Source organism: Felis catus, chromosome B1, assembly GCF_018350175.1.
Source record: "Felis catus isolate Fca126 chromosome B1, F.catus_Fca126_mat1.0, whole genome shotgun sequence".
Classification (NCBI taxonomy): Eukaryota; Metazoa; Chordata; class Mammalia; order Carnivora; family Felidae; genus Felis; species Felis catus.
The window spans coordinates 80899216-80918616 of NC_058371.1; the positions used below are offsets into that span (position 1 = coordinate 80899216).

The 19401-nt window shown below is 44.0% G+C and overlaps 1 protein-coding gene across 3 annotated transcripts; it reads right to left on the reverse strand.

Annotated features, from left to right (window-relative positions):
* Positions 1-884: 884 nt before the first annotated feature.
* REELD1 (reeler domain containing 1) lies at positions 885-19039 on the reverse strand. Of its 3 annotated transcripts, none has more exons than XM_019828894.3 (7): positions 15608-19039; positions 13682-13922; positions 10203-10425; positions 7916-8079; positions 4632-4779; positions 4045-4108; positions 885-3230 (listed from the first exon to the last, which is right to left on the reverse strand). In XM_019828894.3, exons 2-7 carry the CDS (start codon positions 13887-13889, stop codon positions 2622-2624), a joined length of 1416 nt encoding a protein of 471 aa, XP_019684453.2. In that variant the 5' UTR covers positions 13890-13922; positions 15608-19039; the 3' UTR covers positions 885-2621. The 3 variants fall into 3 exon arrangements, with proteins under 3 accessions (XP_019684453.2, XP_023108544.2, XP_044911732.1); XM_023252776.2 differs by having other exon boundaries at positions 4632-4944; positions 15608-19038; XM_045055797.1 differs by lacking the exon at positions 15608-19039 and having other exon boundaries at positions 4632-4944; positions 13682-14635.
* Between the last annotated feature and the right edge of the window lie 362 nt (positions 19040-19401).

Consider the following 19401-nt stretch of genomic DNA (forward strand, 5'->3'; position numbering starts at 1 on the left):
ACCACCTCCATGCGCTGGGCAGGAGAAGGAGGGGCCGACAGGGAGAAGCTGTCATGGAAAAGGAGTAACGTTTTTGTTGACTACTGAATTTCTCTAAATGGACTAGATTTAAAGATGGTGTTGGCTGCAAAGTGACATTAAGCAGTTGGTTATATAGATGGCTAAATGTCGAACATGCATTTAATTTTCACAACAACCGAAGCAGGTAAATAATTTTGTTTTTCTCTCATGGGGAAGCTGAGACTCAGAGGCCTGGCTGACTCTTCCGCCCCACTTTACTATTTTGCCCGTGGAACCGGAGAAGAGGAAATACCTAACCCTGATGTCTGAGATTTCTGTCACCCCTTTCGATGTTTTCCAGGACAAGTCCCCCAGGGCACCTCTTGGGGATGAATGTCCCTTCCTTCTACTCTCACATAAGTCCTGTGGCAGGTCGGTAGTCTAACCGGAGAGGTAGTGAATTAAACATAGCTTCGCATCCTTTGCCACTTCTCCCATCAAAAATGAAATCCATCGCCCTTCCTTCTGAAGAAGGAAGTGGCTCCCTGTAACCACTAGAAAGTGGCAGAAGTGAAACCATGTTATTTCTGAAGCTAGGCCTCAAGACATCGCCCAATTTCTGGTTTTGTCTGCTTGGAATGCCCATCTTGGAACCCAGCCATCATGATGTAAGAAACCAGGAAGAGAAGGAAAAAATTGCTGCCTACACTCATCAACGGCCCCAGCTGAGCCCCAGCCATCAGCCAGTGACTAACTGCCAGCCACGTGAGTGAGTCACCTTGGGTGTTCCAGCTCAGTCAAGAACACATGGAACAGATGAACTGCCCAGCTAAGCCCAGCCAACCCTAGAACTGTGATGGACAACAAGTGGTGGTGGTCATGGCTATTTTAAACCATTGAGTTTGGGGATAGTTTATTTCAAACAGTTGTGAAACAAATAGACAACAGTCTGTTTACCCAGGAAAATGTCCTCTTGGACAGGTAAGGTCTTGAAGGTGTACGTGTAGTGCACTTGGCCATCTGATGTGATGGTCAGAGGAGAGCTCTCCACTGGTGGGTTCCTCGTCTGCATCTCGGGGAGGATTTCATTTGAGGAGGGCGAGATATGTAAAAGGATATCTGTGGCTGCCATTGGAGTACAGTAAATTCACTCATTTCCACAGCATTCCTAGAACACTTTCATTTGTGAACACACAATTACCTAGGTCCCCCTGGTCCTAATGAGGCACTTGACTAAAGACAGGACAGATCTGCCTAGCCCAGAATCCAGGAGGAAACAATTGTGGTATTAGTGCCCAGTGAGCTATAAGAGGCTGGAAAAACAGCAGGATCTAGCTCTTTCCCACACCCCAGTTTTTTTAAAAAAATGTTTTTGTTATTGAACTGAGATGTCATGAAAGCCTCTCTCTCTTTGGCAAGTCACTACACTTTTTCCTCATTAAGTTATTGTGAAAGTTAAATGTGAAAATGTATGCAAAGTTAGCACACTACCTGCACGATCTAGGTGCTGGATGAATAAACACCCTTGCCAGATGTGTCGTGTTTTCCTGTTTCTACATTAAAATGCTTTGTGACTCTGTAGCAAGTCTAGCTCTGAAAAGGCAGCTAATTTCTACGTGTCATATTAGGTGAGTATATTCAAAAGTTATAGTCAAACCTGTTGACCCCACACAGTATCTATGGGACACGTCCTAAATCAAAGTGATCTTCGTAAATCACAAGAGCAGGAAAATGGGCTTTGTCCACAATGCTGTCTTCCTTTTCTCCCTGAAAAGATGAGTAGAGGCTCTTCTTCAAACTGTGGGATCATCAGTTTTTTTCAGCCTGACCTTCGGCAAAAGGCAATATGTTTGCTAGCTGTTAGGATTCATAAGCCTCCCATCAAGTGTAAATGGATGGGAAGTCTCAGATCCATTTACACCTGATGAAGAGGCGTGCTTACCCCACTCTGGTGTTTATGCAGCATGTATACGTTTTCCCACAGATGTGTTCAGTCGAGCTCTCTCAAACTCTCCTTGCTTCAGATCAATTTCCAAGGGGATTTCCCAGGCTTCTGAGTTTCCAAGAAGACTGAATACCCTTGCACTCACCTAGTCAACCGAAGCAGAGCCAGTGTTGAAAATGAAACTTCTTCTGGGGTGGTTTGGAGAGGCAAAGTGAGGGCCACGGTTCTTTTTCTTGCAAGAGACACAACCCCAACATTATTATTATTTTTTTTTCAAAGAGTTGGAAGGGATGAGGCTGACATACTGAGGAGGGACAGAATTTCTATTTCTGCAGGTTCCTTAAGGCAACAGAGGAAGCTTGGCGGCCACAGGAGTCTAGTTAATGAGCAGGTTATACAATATTCATTGTGTGGAGTTTAACTCTTCAAACAGAACGTCTAATTGTGAAAAGAAAAAAAAAAGCAGCTAAATTACAGATGTTAAGACAACAAAGCTCGGGCAGAACTCCCTCTGTTGATAAAACGGTCTGCTCACAGCTTCCTCCACTAACTGCTCACTGATGGGGGCACAGGGAGCCCCTGTCCTCATCAGCTATTCTCATTAGCTCTGTTCTGGCTGAGACACCGCAGGGTCTAGGGACAGCCACTCAGAGGCCTGCCTAGTACCACGATCTTCTCAGAGGACTGTTTTCTCACTACCCACAGAGGAAGTGATCCAGTTGTATTCCACTTCAACTGAAACAAAACTGTTCTCCCCGATCTTCCTGACATGCACAGTCTCGCCTCCGTCGCTGCTGGTAATAGCATCCCCAGCAGGCTCACTGAAGGATACTTCCGTCTGAGTGTGGCAATATTGGGCATGCAGGTAGCGAAGGCCAGCAGCCAGGGCCATGCCCAAGGTGGCTGAAAGGCAAAGCAGGATTCCCAGCTGGGAAGTCCTGAGCTGGAGCCCCAAAGGGGCACTGTGTCCCTCTTGCTCAACCTCAGGCCTTGGGTTGGGCTTCCTGGGGTATCCCCCTCTGCCCCTTCCGTTTCCCTCCCCCACTCTGGGCTCCTTGTACTTCGACTGAGGTAAGAAGCTGGCAGAAGGCCTAGATGCCTCTGACTGGCTGCCTGCAGCAGGTGGCCTAGAAGTGGCAGAAGTGTGGAAGACAGGGGTTGAGGTGGCTGCCCTAGCCTCACTCCCAGTGAATGCTTCAGAGGACCAGAAATGCCGAGGATAGGTAAGATGGACAGTGGACAGATGGGATCTCATCACAGTCCTATTAGAAGATTCCATCTTGTCCTAGAAAAGCAAAGGGAAAAAAAAAGAAGTCAAAGGATCTAGTCTCCTTCCAAGCTGCCACTAAACTTCCCAATTAATTTGGGATCCTTAAAGAAGCCCAGGCAGCAGCTGAAAACCCAACCTTGTGCCGGGTCCTAAAAGAGCTCAGAATAAAATGCCCAAGTAGATAGATATGCCCTTGTGGTTGATGGGGATGAGGTAGCTAATGGAAACCCCACAAAGAGAGCATAGAGGCCAGTTACAAGAATAAACTTAGGGTCCTTTAAGAGGTTTCCAGACCAATTTGGGTGATTATCATCTCCAATGGCAGAAAGCTTTGACTGTCTTTTTATGCTAGGACCCATGAAAGAAGACATTTAATCTTGCTGTAGGTTCCAATAAATTTGAGTAGGAATATTATACCATGTTTTATTTTGTGTTCCTTTTAAGACTTCAAAGGAATAGTAAATCAGTGGGCATGTATATTTTATACCGCCCATTGATCTAACCTCTGGAACCATACGTGGTGTTTTGAGGCCAATGTTATAAAGTGGGGGTGGAGAGGTGGAAAGACAAGAATTATTAACTGAGGCTAAGTGGGAAAACAAATAACTAAAACTATCAATTTCTACAATTGTCAATAACTTCAGAGACACTGTGTATAACAGAAAGGCTGGTATTGATTGGTAAAAAGATGCTGAATATATATCATACCCTTGAGTCCTTCTCTCAAATTTTGGCTACTAGTATAATAGCTTTGCTTTCCCAGCCTGGAACTTCCCACACTGGGATCAAAATATCAGCCTCATCAACCATGCACAACCAGGGCTATTACCTGTTCATCCCTATCCGAGGGCAGGCAAGTTTCCAATGAACCAAAGCTTGGATCATCCTGAGTCCTAAAGAGAAGGACAGAGGGCTGAGAAGGGGTCACTAAGTATATGGATCAAAAAGCAGCATTTCCTACCATTGCTATGTATGCTGGTAAAATCAGATTTCTTTGGAAAGACTTCTGAGTTTGGAGCTGAGGGCTGAAGAGGAAAAGGAGATGGGGTGGGGAAGAGGCTAGTGAGGATAGCAATAAAGACTCACTGAATGCTTTTATTTATTTTACATAAAATATGTATTTATATATTATAAATTTACATATCCAAGCTATAAAATGTATATTTGTATCTTATTTTATTTATAGCAGCATCTCAGGGATCTCACCCTGGCCAGGAGAATACAGTTTCCCTAGGTGATTTTCATACCCAGTCCTTTTGACCAGTAGCCCTTCTACAATCAGGGTTTCTTGTGCACTTAAGAATAAATATGGTGAGGTCTTTTCTGTCAGACACCAAGAAATGTATGTTTTCTCAGCACCCCACTGTTTGGCCTCATCCTACCACCTTACTGAATGGTCCACCCCTGATCCATTACCTGAAGTAGGTGCTAGAGCTGGAAGCAATGCCCTCTGAGGAGAATCTCCCAGGAGCCATGAGTCTCTCCAGCCCACGGACATCCAAGGATGGTTCTAGGGTTGGGCTGCTGTCCCCTCTGTGTTGCTGGCCATTGTTGATTGCAGTAGCTGTGTGTGAAGATGATTGCAACAGAGTCTCTGTGCCCCCAGGAAATTCCATCACCCAAAAACTGGCAGGAGAAGAATCTAAGCTGTTCTCCTCTGTAGCTCCAGTTAGGGCAACAGCAAAGATGTCTGCACGTTGCTGGGGAAGAGTGGTGGGGGGACTGGGAGCTAAGCAGAGATCCAAAGACACCACAAAAGAGAGTGAGAGCATTTTCCTCATACTGATTAGAATAAACAACTATGATAATGGGGCAAATACTAGAGACCAAGGTACCTTGGGAACAAAAAATTAAGTTTGGACCACTCAAAAATATCAACAAAATGATCATCTGCCCAGTAATATAAGCCCCTGGCCAAGTGGCAAAGGACTCGATTTCTAACATTTTTATAAATAGTAAGCCTCTGGCCCTCTAGACCTGTACATTCTTAACAGTCATCACTCAAGGAATATAGAAACCACTATGACCACTGTTGTTATTTTTTTCCTTACCTCTACCCAAAACTGCTTCTAGCTAGGAAAAAAAAAATCAGAATTCCACAAATCAAAGATTTTTAAAAGCCCTCGATCTTTCTTGCCATAGTATTAAGAGGAAACGATAACCGGGTGATGATAATGACTTGAGCCTGTGCCATGGGCAGAGATGAGATCACTGCCCCTGCCCTGCTCTCCGCCATCTCATTTCCCATCCATGACTGGCCAACACGACGGCCCAGAGCATTAGAAATAAAAATTAGAAACAGCGCAGCAAGTAAGCAAGACCAGTTTTAGAGTCAGATTATTGTCTGGGTTCAATTCCCCACTCTGCTACCTCCTGGTTTGGGGCAAGTCCTCCCAGAGCATCAGTTTCTTCTGTTGCAAAATGGTACGAATAATGGTACCTAGAGCATAGGGCTGCTGAGGAGTGAAGTAAAATCACTGATGTAGAATCATGGAACACAGTGCCTGGCACAGGTGCAAGGCACCCTGAGGGCTTACCATGATAACTGTTAGGATGCCAAGGATGGTGTTTGCAAAAAACAAAAACAAAACAAAAACACATTAGCTGAGGTTTCTCTGGCCAGGGTTCTAACTGGATCGGAATGCTTTTTTTTTTTTTTTCTTTTTGTGCCACTCTTATCCAAAGCCTTCATCACTCAGAAACATTGAGGATGAAGTGAAAAGCAAAGAAGCCTAACAGACATACGGAACGTGGCAAAAGTTGACAGTTTTAGATTCTTGCCTGAACTCTAAAGGCATTCGGCCATTTCCCGAAGATTCATTGTGTGACGGGCATTCCTGCGAAGCCTGGGGATACAGAAATGCCGCATGGTAGCAACTGTTGGTTCTGAACTCAAAATCTAGGAGGAGAGACTCTTAGATGCCCGACCTTATCAATTACAGTGTGATGAGAGCTTAAAAACCAGAATTAAGAAGACAATTACATTTGCCTCCCCAGACGTACGGGGAAAGTTTCACAAAGAAGATATTTGAACCTCCCCTTGAAAGATAAACAGATTACCAGGAGGAAGAGCCCGGTTTGAGGAAATGTCTGAAGGCAAAACATGAAGATCGGGCCCTGAAGTGTTCTGAGGGTCTATTGGGAACTAAGTTTGGGAAATACAATATACCATCTTCCTAATGCGAAAATTCATAATTTGTAATTTGCCTACTGCAGTCTCTCACAGTTAAGAAATCTATTTCACTTTGCTAAATGACACCCCTTCCCCTCTCCCATCTCAATGCACAGGCACAAACACACACACACACACACACGCACACACTACTTTTTCCTTTGGGAGACACTGGGATCTGTGTAGAGAAATGGGCAGGAAAACAGGCTAGGCCAGAAGGTGAGGAATGTGTGCAGTGTAATAAGGAGTTTACCCTTAGCTGCTCAGATGGGAGTCTGCCACCGCCCCCCCCCCCAAGGGACAAGGTTCCCAGTAACATCCTAAGACAGGCTGCAGGGCCAACATGATGCAACTTCCTGACACCTCACTTTTACTCATCTTCATATTAAAACAAACATGCTTGGGATTAAAATGCAACATTTGCATGATTTATAAAATAAAACATGAGACTTCAAACACACATTGAGTTTGCAGGGTCTTCTTTAGGCCACGCTGCCAGACCCTGAGATCTTAATCTGCTTTTAGGAGTAGCTTGCTGGGAACGTTGGAGGAGTGTGCTGGGCAGTAGGGAGAGTGGCCCAGGGTGACCTCTGTGCCTGGGTCTGCCAGACTGAGCAACGTCAGACACCATCATGTTGGCCAAAAACAAAGGACGGAATAAAGCAAAGTGGGATCGTGAGGATTACAGATTGGATCTTCTGTGCAGGTGGCTGGATGAATTTAAGAGTGCATCCATTTGGAGCACTTAACTAGAAATAAATAATGGAAATGAGTTTCGTATCACCAGGAATTTTCAGATGACCACTTTATTCTCTGGCTGGTTAGTTTTTTGTTTGTTTGTTTTATTTTTTAAGTAGGCTCCACACCCATTGTGGGGCTTGACCTCATGACCCTGAGGCCAAGAGTTGCATGCTCTACCGACTAAGTCAACCAGATACCCCTGCTTTGTTTCATTTTGTTTTGTTTCAGAAGTTCACAGGCCAATGGAGTCTCAAGTTATGTGGTGAGCCAAGAAAAAGTCCATTGCCATCCAAACAGCCTCTCATTCCTGATTCCCTTTTCCAACCCAGGCTGCAAAGAGCCAGCTACCTACCATGGAAAGTAACAATTAAAGCTGGATGAGGTTTTATACAAAAAGAAGAAAAGATCATCTCTTTCTTGTGCTCCCTGTGTAGCTCCAGGGGTTTGAAGGAAACCGCTGAGACACTGTGATGACCGGTAGGTGTGGGGGTAGAAGAGGTAGGTGCTGTTCTTTGGCTCTGTAGCAGAATCTAACTGTCCACCCCAGGGCCCACTTTGATTTGGGAGGTTGAACCACACAAAGTCTGTTTGCCACAACAAACAGCACAGGCAAGTGTCCCCTCCCAACTGCGGCTGTGTCCCCGAGAACTGCAGCAGCCGGTGGAGGCAGGTGTTTATTGCTTGTGTTGCTAGAACCGGGACCAGTGGCCATAATTTCTAAGTGAAAATAGATAGCTATAAAAATAATGATGCCAATCAGGCTTCTGAGTCCCATGGCAAGTTGTACCTGGGGCGATTCCTTCCGTTCCCTCTGGCCTCCACCCAGGGGTTGGCATCGGTGAGCTGGGCTGCACGGGGCCATCATGATGGGCTCTGCTGCGTGTCTGTTGAGACATCACAGGGGATTCAATCCTCTCCCAGTAAACGAAATATGACTGGACCACTGATAAACTGTGGAAAAAGAAAGCAAAATGATTCGAGGATTTAGTTTCCCTTAAATAATACCTGAAGAAGAATAAAAGTCTAAATGAATAGAAAAGCTGAAGAGATGATTGTATTGTCCTTTGGGTGACTCCACTCTATTTAGAAATAAAAACTCGGGGTGCCTGGCGTGGCTCAGCCAGCTAAGTGTCCGACTTCGGCCTTGGTAATGATCTTGCGATTTGTGAGTTCAAGCCCCACATTGGTCTCTGTGCTGAGAGCTCAGAGTCTGGAGCCTGCTTTGGGTTCTGTGTCTCCCTCTCTCTCTGCCCCTCTCCTGCTCGCACTGTCTCTCTCTGTCTCTCCAAAATAAATAAATGTTAAAAATTTTTTTTAAAAAACCCAAAACTCGACAGCAGCAAATAATTAACACAGGAAAGGATATGTATAAATCAATGACCCTCCTGAATAAATATAGTCATTAAAAGCCTCATTTTGACAAAAAGGTGTCTTCTTGAACTGTTTAGACTCAAAAGTTTCCATTTTCAACTTTATTATTAGCCATTCCTGGTCTATTGTTAATTGAATTACTCTGTTAATTGAAACTTTCATAATTCTGTTGTACAATTGTATGGTTCCGTTGTAATTGTAGATTCCATTAAACATTAGAGATACATCATTGGTACTCTAATATTTTGAATACTTATGGCTTTCTTTTGTGAAAATCACCTTCACAGTTTTTCATTTATTCTCCCCAAAATTTCACTGAGGTAGGGATTATTGGCTACTAGCATTTTTCTCATTTTAAATATTCAGAAGGCAGTTATAAAAATGTGATTAATTTAGTTGAGGCCTCCCAAAGTGTTAGGGTACAAGTAAGAGTCATGGCTCAGGCCTCAGGCACATCGTCACCTCTAGCATGGGAAAGGATCCGGGAGGTGAGCCAACACAGGGTGACTTTGGGAGAAGCTTCTGATCAAGTGCCTTTACTGTCAAATGGAAATAATAGTTCCTAAACTATTTTACTATGTAGCACTGAGCAGCTATGATGGCAAATCTGGAAATAGAAATGGAGGTGATTTGAGAAATAAAAACAACTCCACATATTTAAGGACTCTAAATCACACACATTCCCTTGCATTGGATCAGAACCAAAGCCCCAGGCAGAAGCTGGGTTGCACCAACAGTCAAGTGGATGGATACTGGCCTACCCGAATGGGCAAAATCATTATGGCACAGGGTTTTCTTCCTTGCTGTCCTGTCTGTTGACTTAGTCCTCCAGGAAATGATGGAAAAGGGTCACTGTGGGGACAGGGGGCAGGCAGTGGTGCTCATATTTCATTGTTCCCAGTGCCAAAGGCAAAATCTGGAGGGGAAGACAACATGGAGTCTGGATGCCTCCACCTTCAGGCACAGCCTCCCCCTTATATATATATAAGCCTCCCATATATAGATATAGATATAGATATAGATATAGATATAGATATAGATATATAGGGGTGTGGGGGAAAGAAACTGAGGAGCACATACCCTTTCCCAAGAGTTAAAAAAAAATCTCTTTCTTGGTAAACACAAGTGTCTGAAAAGAATGGCAAAGCAAGTGTCTCATTTTGAGTAATGATGTATAAATGGAGTTTGCTGTTGCCGGGAACCATTGTAAGCATTTTGCCTATATTGGCTCTTTCATCCCTATACAAACCCTTGAGGTATGTGCTGTCATTATTATGCCCGTTTGCTAGACCACAGGCAAGGCAAGGAGACCTCAGTGGCTTTCTCTGGGCCCAGGGAAGTGTCTACTTGTCTGTATGCCTCAGCCTCTGTCTTTCTCAGTTTTCCCCACTCTCCCACCGGCCCTTCTTTTGTTGTCTGGCCATTATTTCCTGGAGAGGTCGGCCAAGACGCATCTGTGCCCAGAGAGGAAGGGAAATCACGTACTCCTGAGCCATGGATAACGACAAAGTGGGAAGCTGGGGGTAAGTTCCTTGTTAGCTAGCCTCTCATAGGCTGTCTAGTTGGGGCAGTCCTCATGACCCTGTCCTTGTCATTAGGTGGCTGGAGTAGGGGACAAAGCATGAAGGAAAGGAGAGGAGAGGCCCCCTCTCTTCGAAGTGTAAGGCACCATTACTAAGAAGCAACACTTAACTCACTCTTACAGGAATCTAATATCCCCCACAGGCTGGGCAGGAGCCTGCCACTCGAAGGCCAGGTTTCTCTTCCGGGACTTGTCAGAGTGGGTGACTGTGTCAGCCTCTTGAAAACAAGCCATCGGTTTGGAATGAGGAGGGATGGAAACAAAAGTGCCAGCTATTTGATGATCAGAGACTCTTCGAGCCTGTAGTAGAAATCCCATGAAATCCCGACTGCTTCTCACGGTCACTGCAACGGAACACATCCATTCAGGGTGAGCACTCTTAACGTGTGGTTCCATTTGGTGATTTTATATGGGTATTGTCAAAACTAAAAGCTTAAGACAAGTCCTCAGAGAGTAAACAATTCATTAAGGGGAGGGGAGTTGAAGTGTTCTTTCATGCCCAAAATAAATTTTATTTAGATCAAAGTTATGTAAAAATTAAATACATAACACTAAAAAAAAAAAAAATTAAAAATAAAGAGCAGGGAGCACCTGGGAGGCTCAGTCGGTTAAGCATCTGACTTAGGCTCAGGTCATGATCTCACAATTCCTGGGTTTGAGCCCCATGTGGGGCTCTCTGCTGACAGCTGGGAGCCTGGAGCCTGCTTCAGATTCTGTGTCTCCCTCTCTCTACCCCTTCCCCACTCTCTCTCTCTCTGTCTCTCTCTCTGTCTCTCAAAAATAAATACACATTTTTTTAAATTTTTTTTTAACGTTTACTTATTTTTGAGACAGAGAGAGACACAGCACGAACGGGGGAGGGGCAGAGAGAGGGAGACACAGAATCCGAAACAGGCTCCAGGCTCTGAGCCGTCAGCACAGAGCCCGACGCGGGGCTCCAGCTCACAGACCGTGAGATCGTGACCTGAGCCGAAGTCGGCCGCCCAACCGACTGAGCCACCCAGGCGCCCCAATAAACATTATTTAAAAAAAAAAAAGAAATAGAAAAAACTAGGAAAAATGTGGTTTGTAAAAATATCGTAGTTTGGAATGCCTGAGAAAAACCCAGTTGCCAGAAAGAAAAAGATGGTTTAAAAAATTATGAACATAGGAGAAATCAGAAGACAAAGTATAAACTAAGAAAAGTATTTGTAAAGATACAAAACAGGCAAATACAAAGAGGATTAGTGAATCAATAAAAAGATGACCAACCTTAAATTTAGCAAAGGACACAAACAGAAAACAAAGCAAGGTCAATCGTGATTTAGAAAATAATTATCAATGAGGCACTATTTTAAACCTACCACGTTCACAAATTTTAAAATGTGTAATTATAACCATTATTGATGGGACTGTGGAAAAACTAGGACACTCATTCACTACTGTTAGTACCATAAACCATCCAACTCTTCGAGGGGGCGAGTAACCTAATAATATTTTCCATATTTAAAATGCAGTTACCTCTGATACATGCTACAACATGGAAAGGCCTAGAAAACATTACAGTAAATGAGATTAGCTAGACACAAAATGAACATGTTGCATAATTCATGCATACGAGGTACCTGAGCAGGTAAACTATCATAAAGACAGAAAGATTACAGAGGTGACCAGGGTCTGGAAGATGGAGATTATTCTTTAATGGCTACTGAGCTTCTGCTTGAGGTAATGAAAAAGTTCTGGAAATGGATAATGGTGATGGTTGTACAACATTGTGAAATGATGTCACTGAATGGTGTACTTCAATTACAATGGCAAACGTTTTGTTACATATATTTTACCACACACCAAAAAGCCCGGAAATGCAGTCTCCCTTTGATCTAGCAATTTCACTTGCAGGAATTTTTCTTACAGACGTAAATAATATGGCAAGCTCGTTTGTAATTAAATGAGTTGCTAAAATCACGGGTATAACTTTACAGGCTTGCTAAATGCAACTTAGTGTCTGCGATCATTTTATTTTCCATTGCAATTGAACTTTCATTAATAAACATTTGTACAATATTTAGCTATTATTTAAAACTAGGCACTGTACTAGGCATTGAGCATACATCCATGAACAGGACAACACGGTCCTTACCTTGAAGGAGCTCATGGATTAGTGTGGGGTCCCAGAAAAAAAAGAAAAGAAAAGAAAACAGGGTGATCCTAGCACAATAAAGTGGGATCCATGAAGTGTTCCCTCCAGCTCTTTATTATGTATGTTGTTTTACTTCCAATAACAATACAATCATTTTTCCTTCAGGTCACCTTTTATTAGAGTTTTGGGTGTCACAGTATTTTGGGTCACTTTTTACAGCTTTTTTTTTTTTTTTTTTTTTTTTTTTACCATTTTCATTCCTTTAGCCACAGAACACAGGGGTGCTGATATATTGATCCCTTCATGCTGGTGCCTGGGTGCATACTGTGGTGATCGGAGCCCCAGAAAAGTTGCCCCCAGCCTTGAGTAGCCTCTTGCCTTTGCCCCAGCATGCACTACACGTATTATCATTTTCTAGCTGTGTTGTGATATGATAAAGTTTGGGAAGCTCTGTTCGAATAGCCTGTATTTCAGTTTGGGGAATATGTTGCTGTGGAGGGCCAATATTTTACTCACATACTTTTTCCCCACGCGTACCAATAGAGCAGAACGATTGGATAAAATGATATTTATAGAGTAAATTTTATTCTAATTTATTTCCCCTAATTGACATCAAAAGAATTAGCAAAATCAAAAGGGGGTAGAGCAAACACTGCTGATGTGTTTGAGCTCACATGTGGTTGCACAGATGCTTTTCTGTCTACACTCAGCTACTGCTTCCAGTACCTATAGATTTCTTCTCTGCTTTTTCTGCTGGGAGCTTGGTCCGAGGTAAGCAGGCGTGACTCTGAAGTGTGTGTGTGTGTGTGTGTGTGTGTGTGTGTGTGTGAGTGCATATGCGTGGTGGGGACGCTACCCTCCACCCATAAGTGCCCCGGTCCCTCCAACCTCCTGAGAGATGATTCAGAGGTGTGTTTTGTGTGGTTTCTTAGATGGTCTCCACTGGAATTGAGTCCCAGTTGTCCACGGCAGTGACCTGCCTAGTCTCGCACTTCTTACTGGTGTCTCTCTCTTCCCTGTCTCCCTTTCCTCATCTGTACTTCCTGGAATCATCGCCCAAATAAACTACCTTCACTCAAGTTCCTTCTCGGTTTTTGCAGGCACCTAAACTAAAATAGCAGGAAATACTCTTTTCACTCTGCAAATAACTTTCGTTTTAAATAAGGAGAAGCTAAAGTCTATTTCACACACGCACGCACGAACACACACGATACATGAAGTTTGTCTGGGGTAATTATATTTATCTTAGAAGGATGGATACTTTTTTATTGTAATGCTATTTGTGCCCGCTTGTAAAAATGAGTATCAATATAGAGATTATGTGGTTTCCATGATACAAATAGTTCATACGTATCTTTGGCTCAATAATTGCTTTTTAGGATGAAGTCAAACTTGAGCCAAGAAAACACATGCTTGGGACAAGTACAACTTGGAATTTGTCACTAGGGCTTGGGGGCCTCTCAAAGCTCTCCCATACATACCTGGAACGATGTCTCCCGGTAAGTAGGAAGATCTGCTGGTATGAATGGTGATGTGGTGTGTGCCAGGGTTCTGAGGCTGGGCTTGAAGGTGCTTGGGCTGCATGTCCTGACAGGCCACCGAGCCGGCACCATGAGAAAAGGCAGTTGAGCAGGAAGCCAGGCAGAGAGCTGCACAAGCCCAGCCTGTGAGGGCAGCGGGGACCCTCATCCTCCCCTTATCTTGCGTCACGAGAAGTAACAGCTTCAATCCAGATGTTATGTAAGAAAATAATATGACGTCGTTTTGAATGTGACTGATCTGAATCCACACTGCCTTTAACCGACCTGAATCCCACACTGCCTTTAAACCTGAGATGGCTTTAGTGCTGCCTCCCCAGATTTCAAGGGTTCAAGGTCAAGATCAAAAAGATGTGTAGAAAGTGTTTCATTTCTAAATATTTTTTTTAAGCCTGTCTTATAATTTTCTTACAAGACTAGACTGTTTCTTTTCAAAGGGAGGATTTGATTAAGTCAAGGAAATAAGACCAGAAAATATTTGTATCCTAATGTGAACTCTTTACAAGCTGTCTGATCTCCAAGGGCAGTGTGAGCTATAATAACATTATTGCGGAAGTGAATCACCCAGTACTCCAATGTGGTCAGGCCACATGGCATATGGTGGCTTGGGTTAGTATCTTATCTCTACACTTGTAAATTACAGAGCTGAATGTTACAAAATTTCTGCCAACTATCTATTATTTAGAAGTAACTGTTAAATTTGCAACACTTTGATATCTTCTTGCCCTCCATTCTGTTGACTGGCTTTAGTTATTTCACTACTTTTTCACAGAGAAGGTGAGCAGAGAAAGTTACACCCAAGCTGATCCATTGTTAACTTTATTGGCAGAAAAAAAAAAAAAAAGAAAAAGGACTCAGGAATAGAATCAAATGATTGGATAAAATAACATTTATAGAGTAAGTTTCATTTTTGTTTGTCAGCTCGAATGCCATCAACAGAAAGAATTAAAAATTGTGTAAAAAAGGAGTTCTCAGATGAGAATATTGTGAGAGATAGCAAATACGACAGGTTGAAAACTGCTCTCTGAATAAGCATTCAGAGGGCACCTCGGTGGCTCAGTGGGCTAAGCATCCAACTCTTGGTTTCAGCTCAGGTCATGATCTCACAGTTCATCAATTTGAGCCTTGCATCGGGCTCTGTGCTGACAGTGTGGGCCTGCTTGGGATTCTCTATTCCTCTTTCTGTCCCAACCCTGCTTGTGCTCATGCTGTCTCTCTCTCTCTCAAAATACATAAACTTAAAAAAAAATTTAAAGAAAAAAAAACATTCAGAATGGTCAGGTATCTTTTAAAAGTAGGTTTTTTGAAATTGTTTATATACACAAGAATTTTCAAAGAGCAGCTAATACATTGATCTAAGGAGCAGTACATGGCAACAACAGCTCCCTCTCTAATAAGCTAGTTTTAAAAGGTAAAAATAAAAGACTTAAAATTTAGTGAAAGTAGCTACAAATACGTGACCCCAAATAATTCGCACAATACCTTTCTCTACTAGGTTTGCCTTCCATGAGGCAAAGAAGTCAAAAACCTCTACACCACAAAGACCATTCCCACAGTTTCCCAGACACATTAAGAAATAATGAACAATGAGCTGTAAAAGCATATTCTCAGTTGAGGGGACACAGGGCCTTTTTCATTTTCTTCCAGAAGGGCCACAAGGAAATGTCCCTTGAGCCTTTGTAGATGGCAGAAGGTGGTCTCCTCTCCCCAGGTCAGATCAAACACAGATGCCTACAGGAGAAGGGGGGAAGGGCACGATCCGCAGACCACGGTCACAGCCTCGACTCCCACCCTCTCCTCCTTAAATCTTGAGATTTCTGCTTTCCCACCAGCACCTCATCTACCTAACCCAGAAAGACATCCACTTACCTAGTATCACACTTTCCTTCAGCCTTGATGGAAAGGCTACCCCCACTCAGAGTTGCAGGGATGCATCCTTTAAACAAGTCTTTTGTTCTCTCTTCTGTGTCTCCTCTAATGGGCGGGACAGCAGCTGTTACCGCTAATCCTCAGCATCCACAGGAGCTGTCCCTCAGAGTCCAGATCCAGCCTTAATCGCATTGGCTTTCTCTAAGATGGCACACACATACTCACACACGGTTTCCACACCAACGTTGTTCGAGCCTGTGTGAAGAACCAGAGAGAACTGGAACTGGTTTAGCTTATGACTGGCATTGGCATCCTCTACAGGAGTCCATGCGTTCGTCTTGGTTTCCCTCCCAAGGGGAGAATGACTGAATCAAGCAAATCTCAGTGTTCTCTGCTTCTTGAGTCACTGTGAGCTGAAGAAGTTATCCCTGGTAAAGCAGAGAGCCACGTGTGGTATAAAAAAGTACCACAAGAACACTCCCTTCCCTTTCAATGGCACTGAGGCTGCAATTCACAAATTTGCAGGCATATACGAATCTCCTGAGATGTTTGATAATCGCACAGAGCCTGTGGGTCAATGGTTCTCAAAGTGGGGCTCCCAGAGCACAACATCAGCATCATCTGGGAGTTGTAAGAATTGCAAATTCCTGGACCCCACTCCAGACTTACTGAATCAGAAACTCTGGAGGTGGGCTCCTGCACTCTGTGGCTCAGCAAGCCTTGCAGATGATTCCAATACAAGAGAAAATGCCGAACTGCTAATAGGAGTAGCCGAACACCAAATTTATGCTAGGCATTTATCTGGGCAGAAACAAAGATGAATTACATATTATCTCAGGTCCATAAATACAGCAAAATGGAGGAGACTCAAAAGGCTACATGGTGTATGACTCTACTTATATAACATTATGAAAAAGACAAAAGTATAGGAACAGAAACAGGTCAGTGGTTGCCAGGGGCTGGGGTTGCAGGGAGGGCAGCACAAGGGAATCTGGGGGCCATGCAACTCTTCTGAACCTCTCGTGGTGGTAGTTACACAACTGTACAAGCTGGTTAAAACTCGGATTGCACATCAAAACTGTACACAAAGAAAAACCGTATGTAAATACATTAAATAGAATAAACAAAAAACGGAGGGGACAGATATATACACGTAGCTATTAGGCAAATGATCATTGGGATATCACAAAGGATTTACATGTGATTAACTCCATGAGAGAAAAAAATAACCTCCATAGAAGTTACATTTAAATTGTACTTTAAACACCGATCAGAATTTTTTTTTTCATGGCAATAAAGATTAGAGAACACTCTAGAATAAGAGGAATGTATTGAATACTTTTTACTCCATGTCCTGACTACAGCCCTTGTAGAATCTCCCTGTTCAAAGTGTGGTCCATAGACCAGGGGCATCAACATCACCCAAGAGCTTGTTAGAAATGCAGACTCCCAGCTCCACTCCCGCCCTCCTGCAGATCCACTGAGTTCATTTCTGCTTTTTAACAAGCTCCCCAGATGATTCATATGCACACTAAGGCCTAGAAGGACTGCTCTGGAGAATCTGCCCAGGTCTCAGCCCGTGGAAGAGCCCACACACACCACACAACAACCTCCCATGTCACCACGACTGATTAGCCAGAGATGGCCACCTTATCGGAGACCAGGAAACCCACTGATTGGGCAGCAAGCAATCAGCTACCTTGAGAATTTGGACTTTTCAAGGAACACAGATCATTCAAGCTGAAAGGGTAAGACAAACTAGGGTTGGAATAGGGTGACAGGGCAAGTCAGAACTGAATTTCATTCCTGACAGCTCTCTGAGTTCTCCCTTACTGGAACTCATTTGAGGGACTTTTTGTGTGTTTGCTTGTTTGTTTTCATTTTTCCACCTATGAAATTTGACTGTGGAGTCCTGAACTGGGCCTGGCATGTTTGAGATGTTCTCGGAGAGAAGGTTGCAAGGGAGGAGGAAAGCATCCAAACTCTGAAGGGATTTTCATATCATAGTGAGGAGGTCAAACCATATCCAGTGAGAAAGAAAGGAGCTCCTGTGGCTGTTTAAGCAGTAGAGTAGCAAGACAGGCAGCTGGAGTTCCACGAAGGCAGTTCTGGAAACATCCGGAGAGCCAGAGCCAGAGCCAGAGCCAGAGATTAGGGCTGTGGAGGAGCCTGCTGTATTGCAGGCCAGTAAGAAACAAGAGGGTGAGCAATGATGGTGCGGGACCAGAGGGATGGACTCAGGAGATCCTCTGGAAGTAGACTTGGTAGGGTGTGGTGACTGGCTGAATGTAGGGTGCCAAGAGAAAATTCTAGCATGGACCCTGTGGGGTGATATGGAGTAGGAGGCTCCAGAGACAGCAACGGCTGGACCATCAGGCCTAGTTTCCATTCCAGAAATCTTAAGGAAGTAAATGACTTAACGAGGAAAGCACTCATTCAGAGACTACAGTTCTATCCCTGTAATTTTAGGGGGCCCGCTTAGCTTGTCATGGCAAGTATGAATGAGGCAATTAACCTTATAACCACCAAAGGAAGTTGAGCTTCCTTGGCCTAGGCCTCTGGTATTCCCGATGCAGAGTGAAATCAAACTGAGTAAATCTGGCTCCTCTAAGCCTCTGTCCCAGCAGGAGGGAGGAAATCTCCATCTTTTGTTGTGTCATAAGGGAATCTGGTAGGCCTAGAATATTAGGGCGAAGGACTTCCATTGCTATTATCCTAGTTTTCTAAGCTCTTGTGGTCACTTAAAGGCTGTTCGCTCACATGCTTCCCAGAAAAGAAGGGTTCAAGTCCAGCCAGGCTGAGGGGCTCCCTAGATGAACTGGGTGGCCTCTCCTCTCTGAAGTTCGGCCACCCCCTCCACTGGGTACTGCTACAAGCAGGGCAGATCCCTGCTACTACGAGGAGCGTGGTTAACCTCTTCACTCCCCACCTAGTCTCAGGACCAAAATCTCCCTGCTCTCCCTCCCCCTCCCTGGTCACCTGGCTTAGTCTACCCCCCATAGGTGGAGGGGCAATCTACTGACACTTCTGCTTTGGTTCTGCAACCCAAATTCTCCTGATGTGGAGGTCCTAAAAGGCCAGCTAGCAGGTTAGAGAGGGGATGGCAAAGAGGTAGAGCAAACGTAAATGGCTCAATAATAATCCTGCCGCTTTCCCATGTAATACTTTTCCTTGGATACCAGGAGGACATCTTATCCTGGATGTGGCCCCCATTGCCATCACACCCCCAGCCTCCCCTGAGTCAGCAGCATGCTCTGCACCACTCCCTCCACAGAGCCAATTGGTACCAGAGCAGCCACCTGATGGTGGGGAGGCTCTCCTCCTCGGGCAGGGCTGAACCACATCCTCTCCTGAGAATCTCACAGAGAACATAGAAGGTTTCTCTGGCCAATAGAAACATAATGCAAGCATTCATAGGGGCACATGGACCCCAGTGTTTATAGCAGCACTTTCAACAAGAACCAAATCATGGAAAGAGCCCAAATGTCATCAACTGATGAATGGATAAAGAAGATGTGGTTTATATATACAATGGAATACTACTTGGCAATGAGAAAGAATGAAATCTTGCCATTTGCAACAACGTGGATGGAACTGCAGGGTATTATGCTGAGTGAAATAAGTCAGTCAGGGAAGGACAGATTATTATATGTTTTCACTCATCTGTGGAACTTGAGAAACTTAACAGAAGACTGTGGGGGAAGGGAAAGGGGAAAAAATAGTTTCAAACAGAGAGAGACAAATCCGTAAGAGACTCTCAAATATAGAGAACAAACTAAGGGTTGATGGGGGCA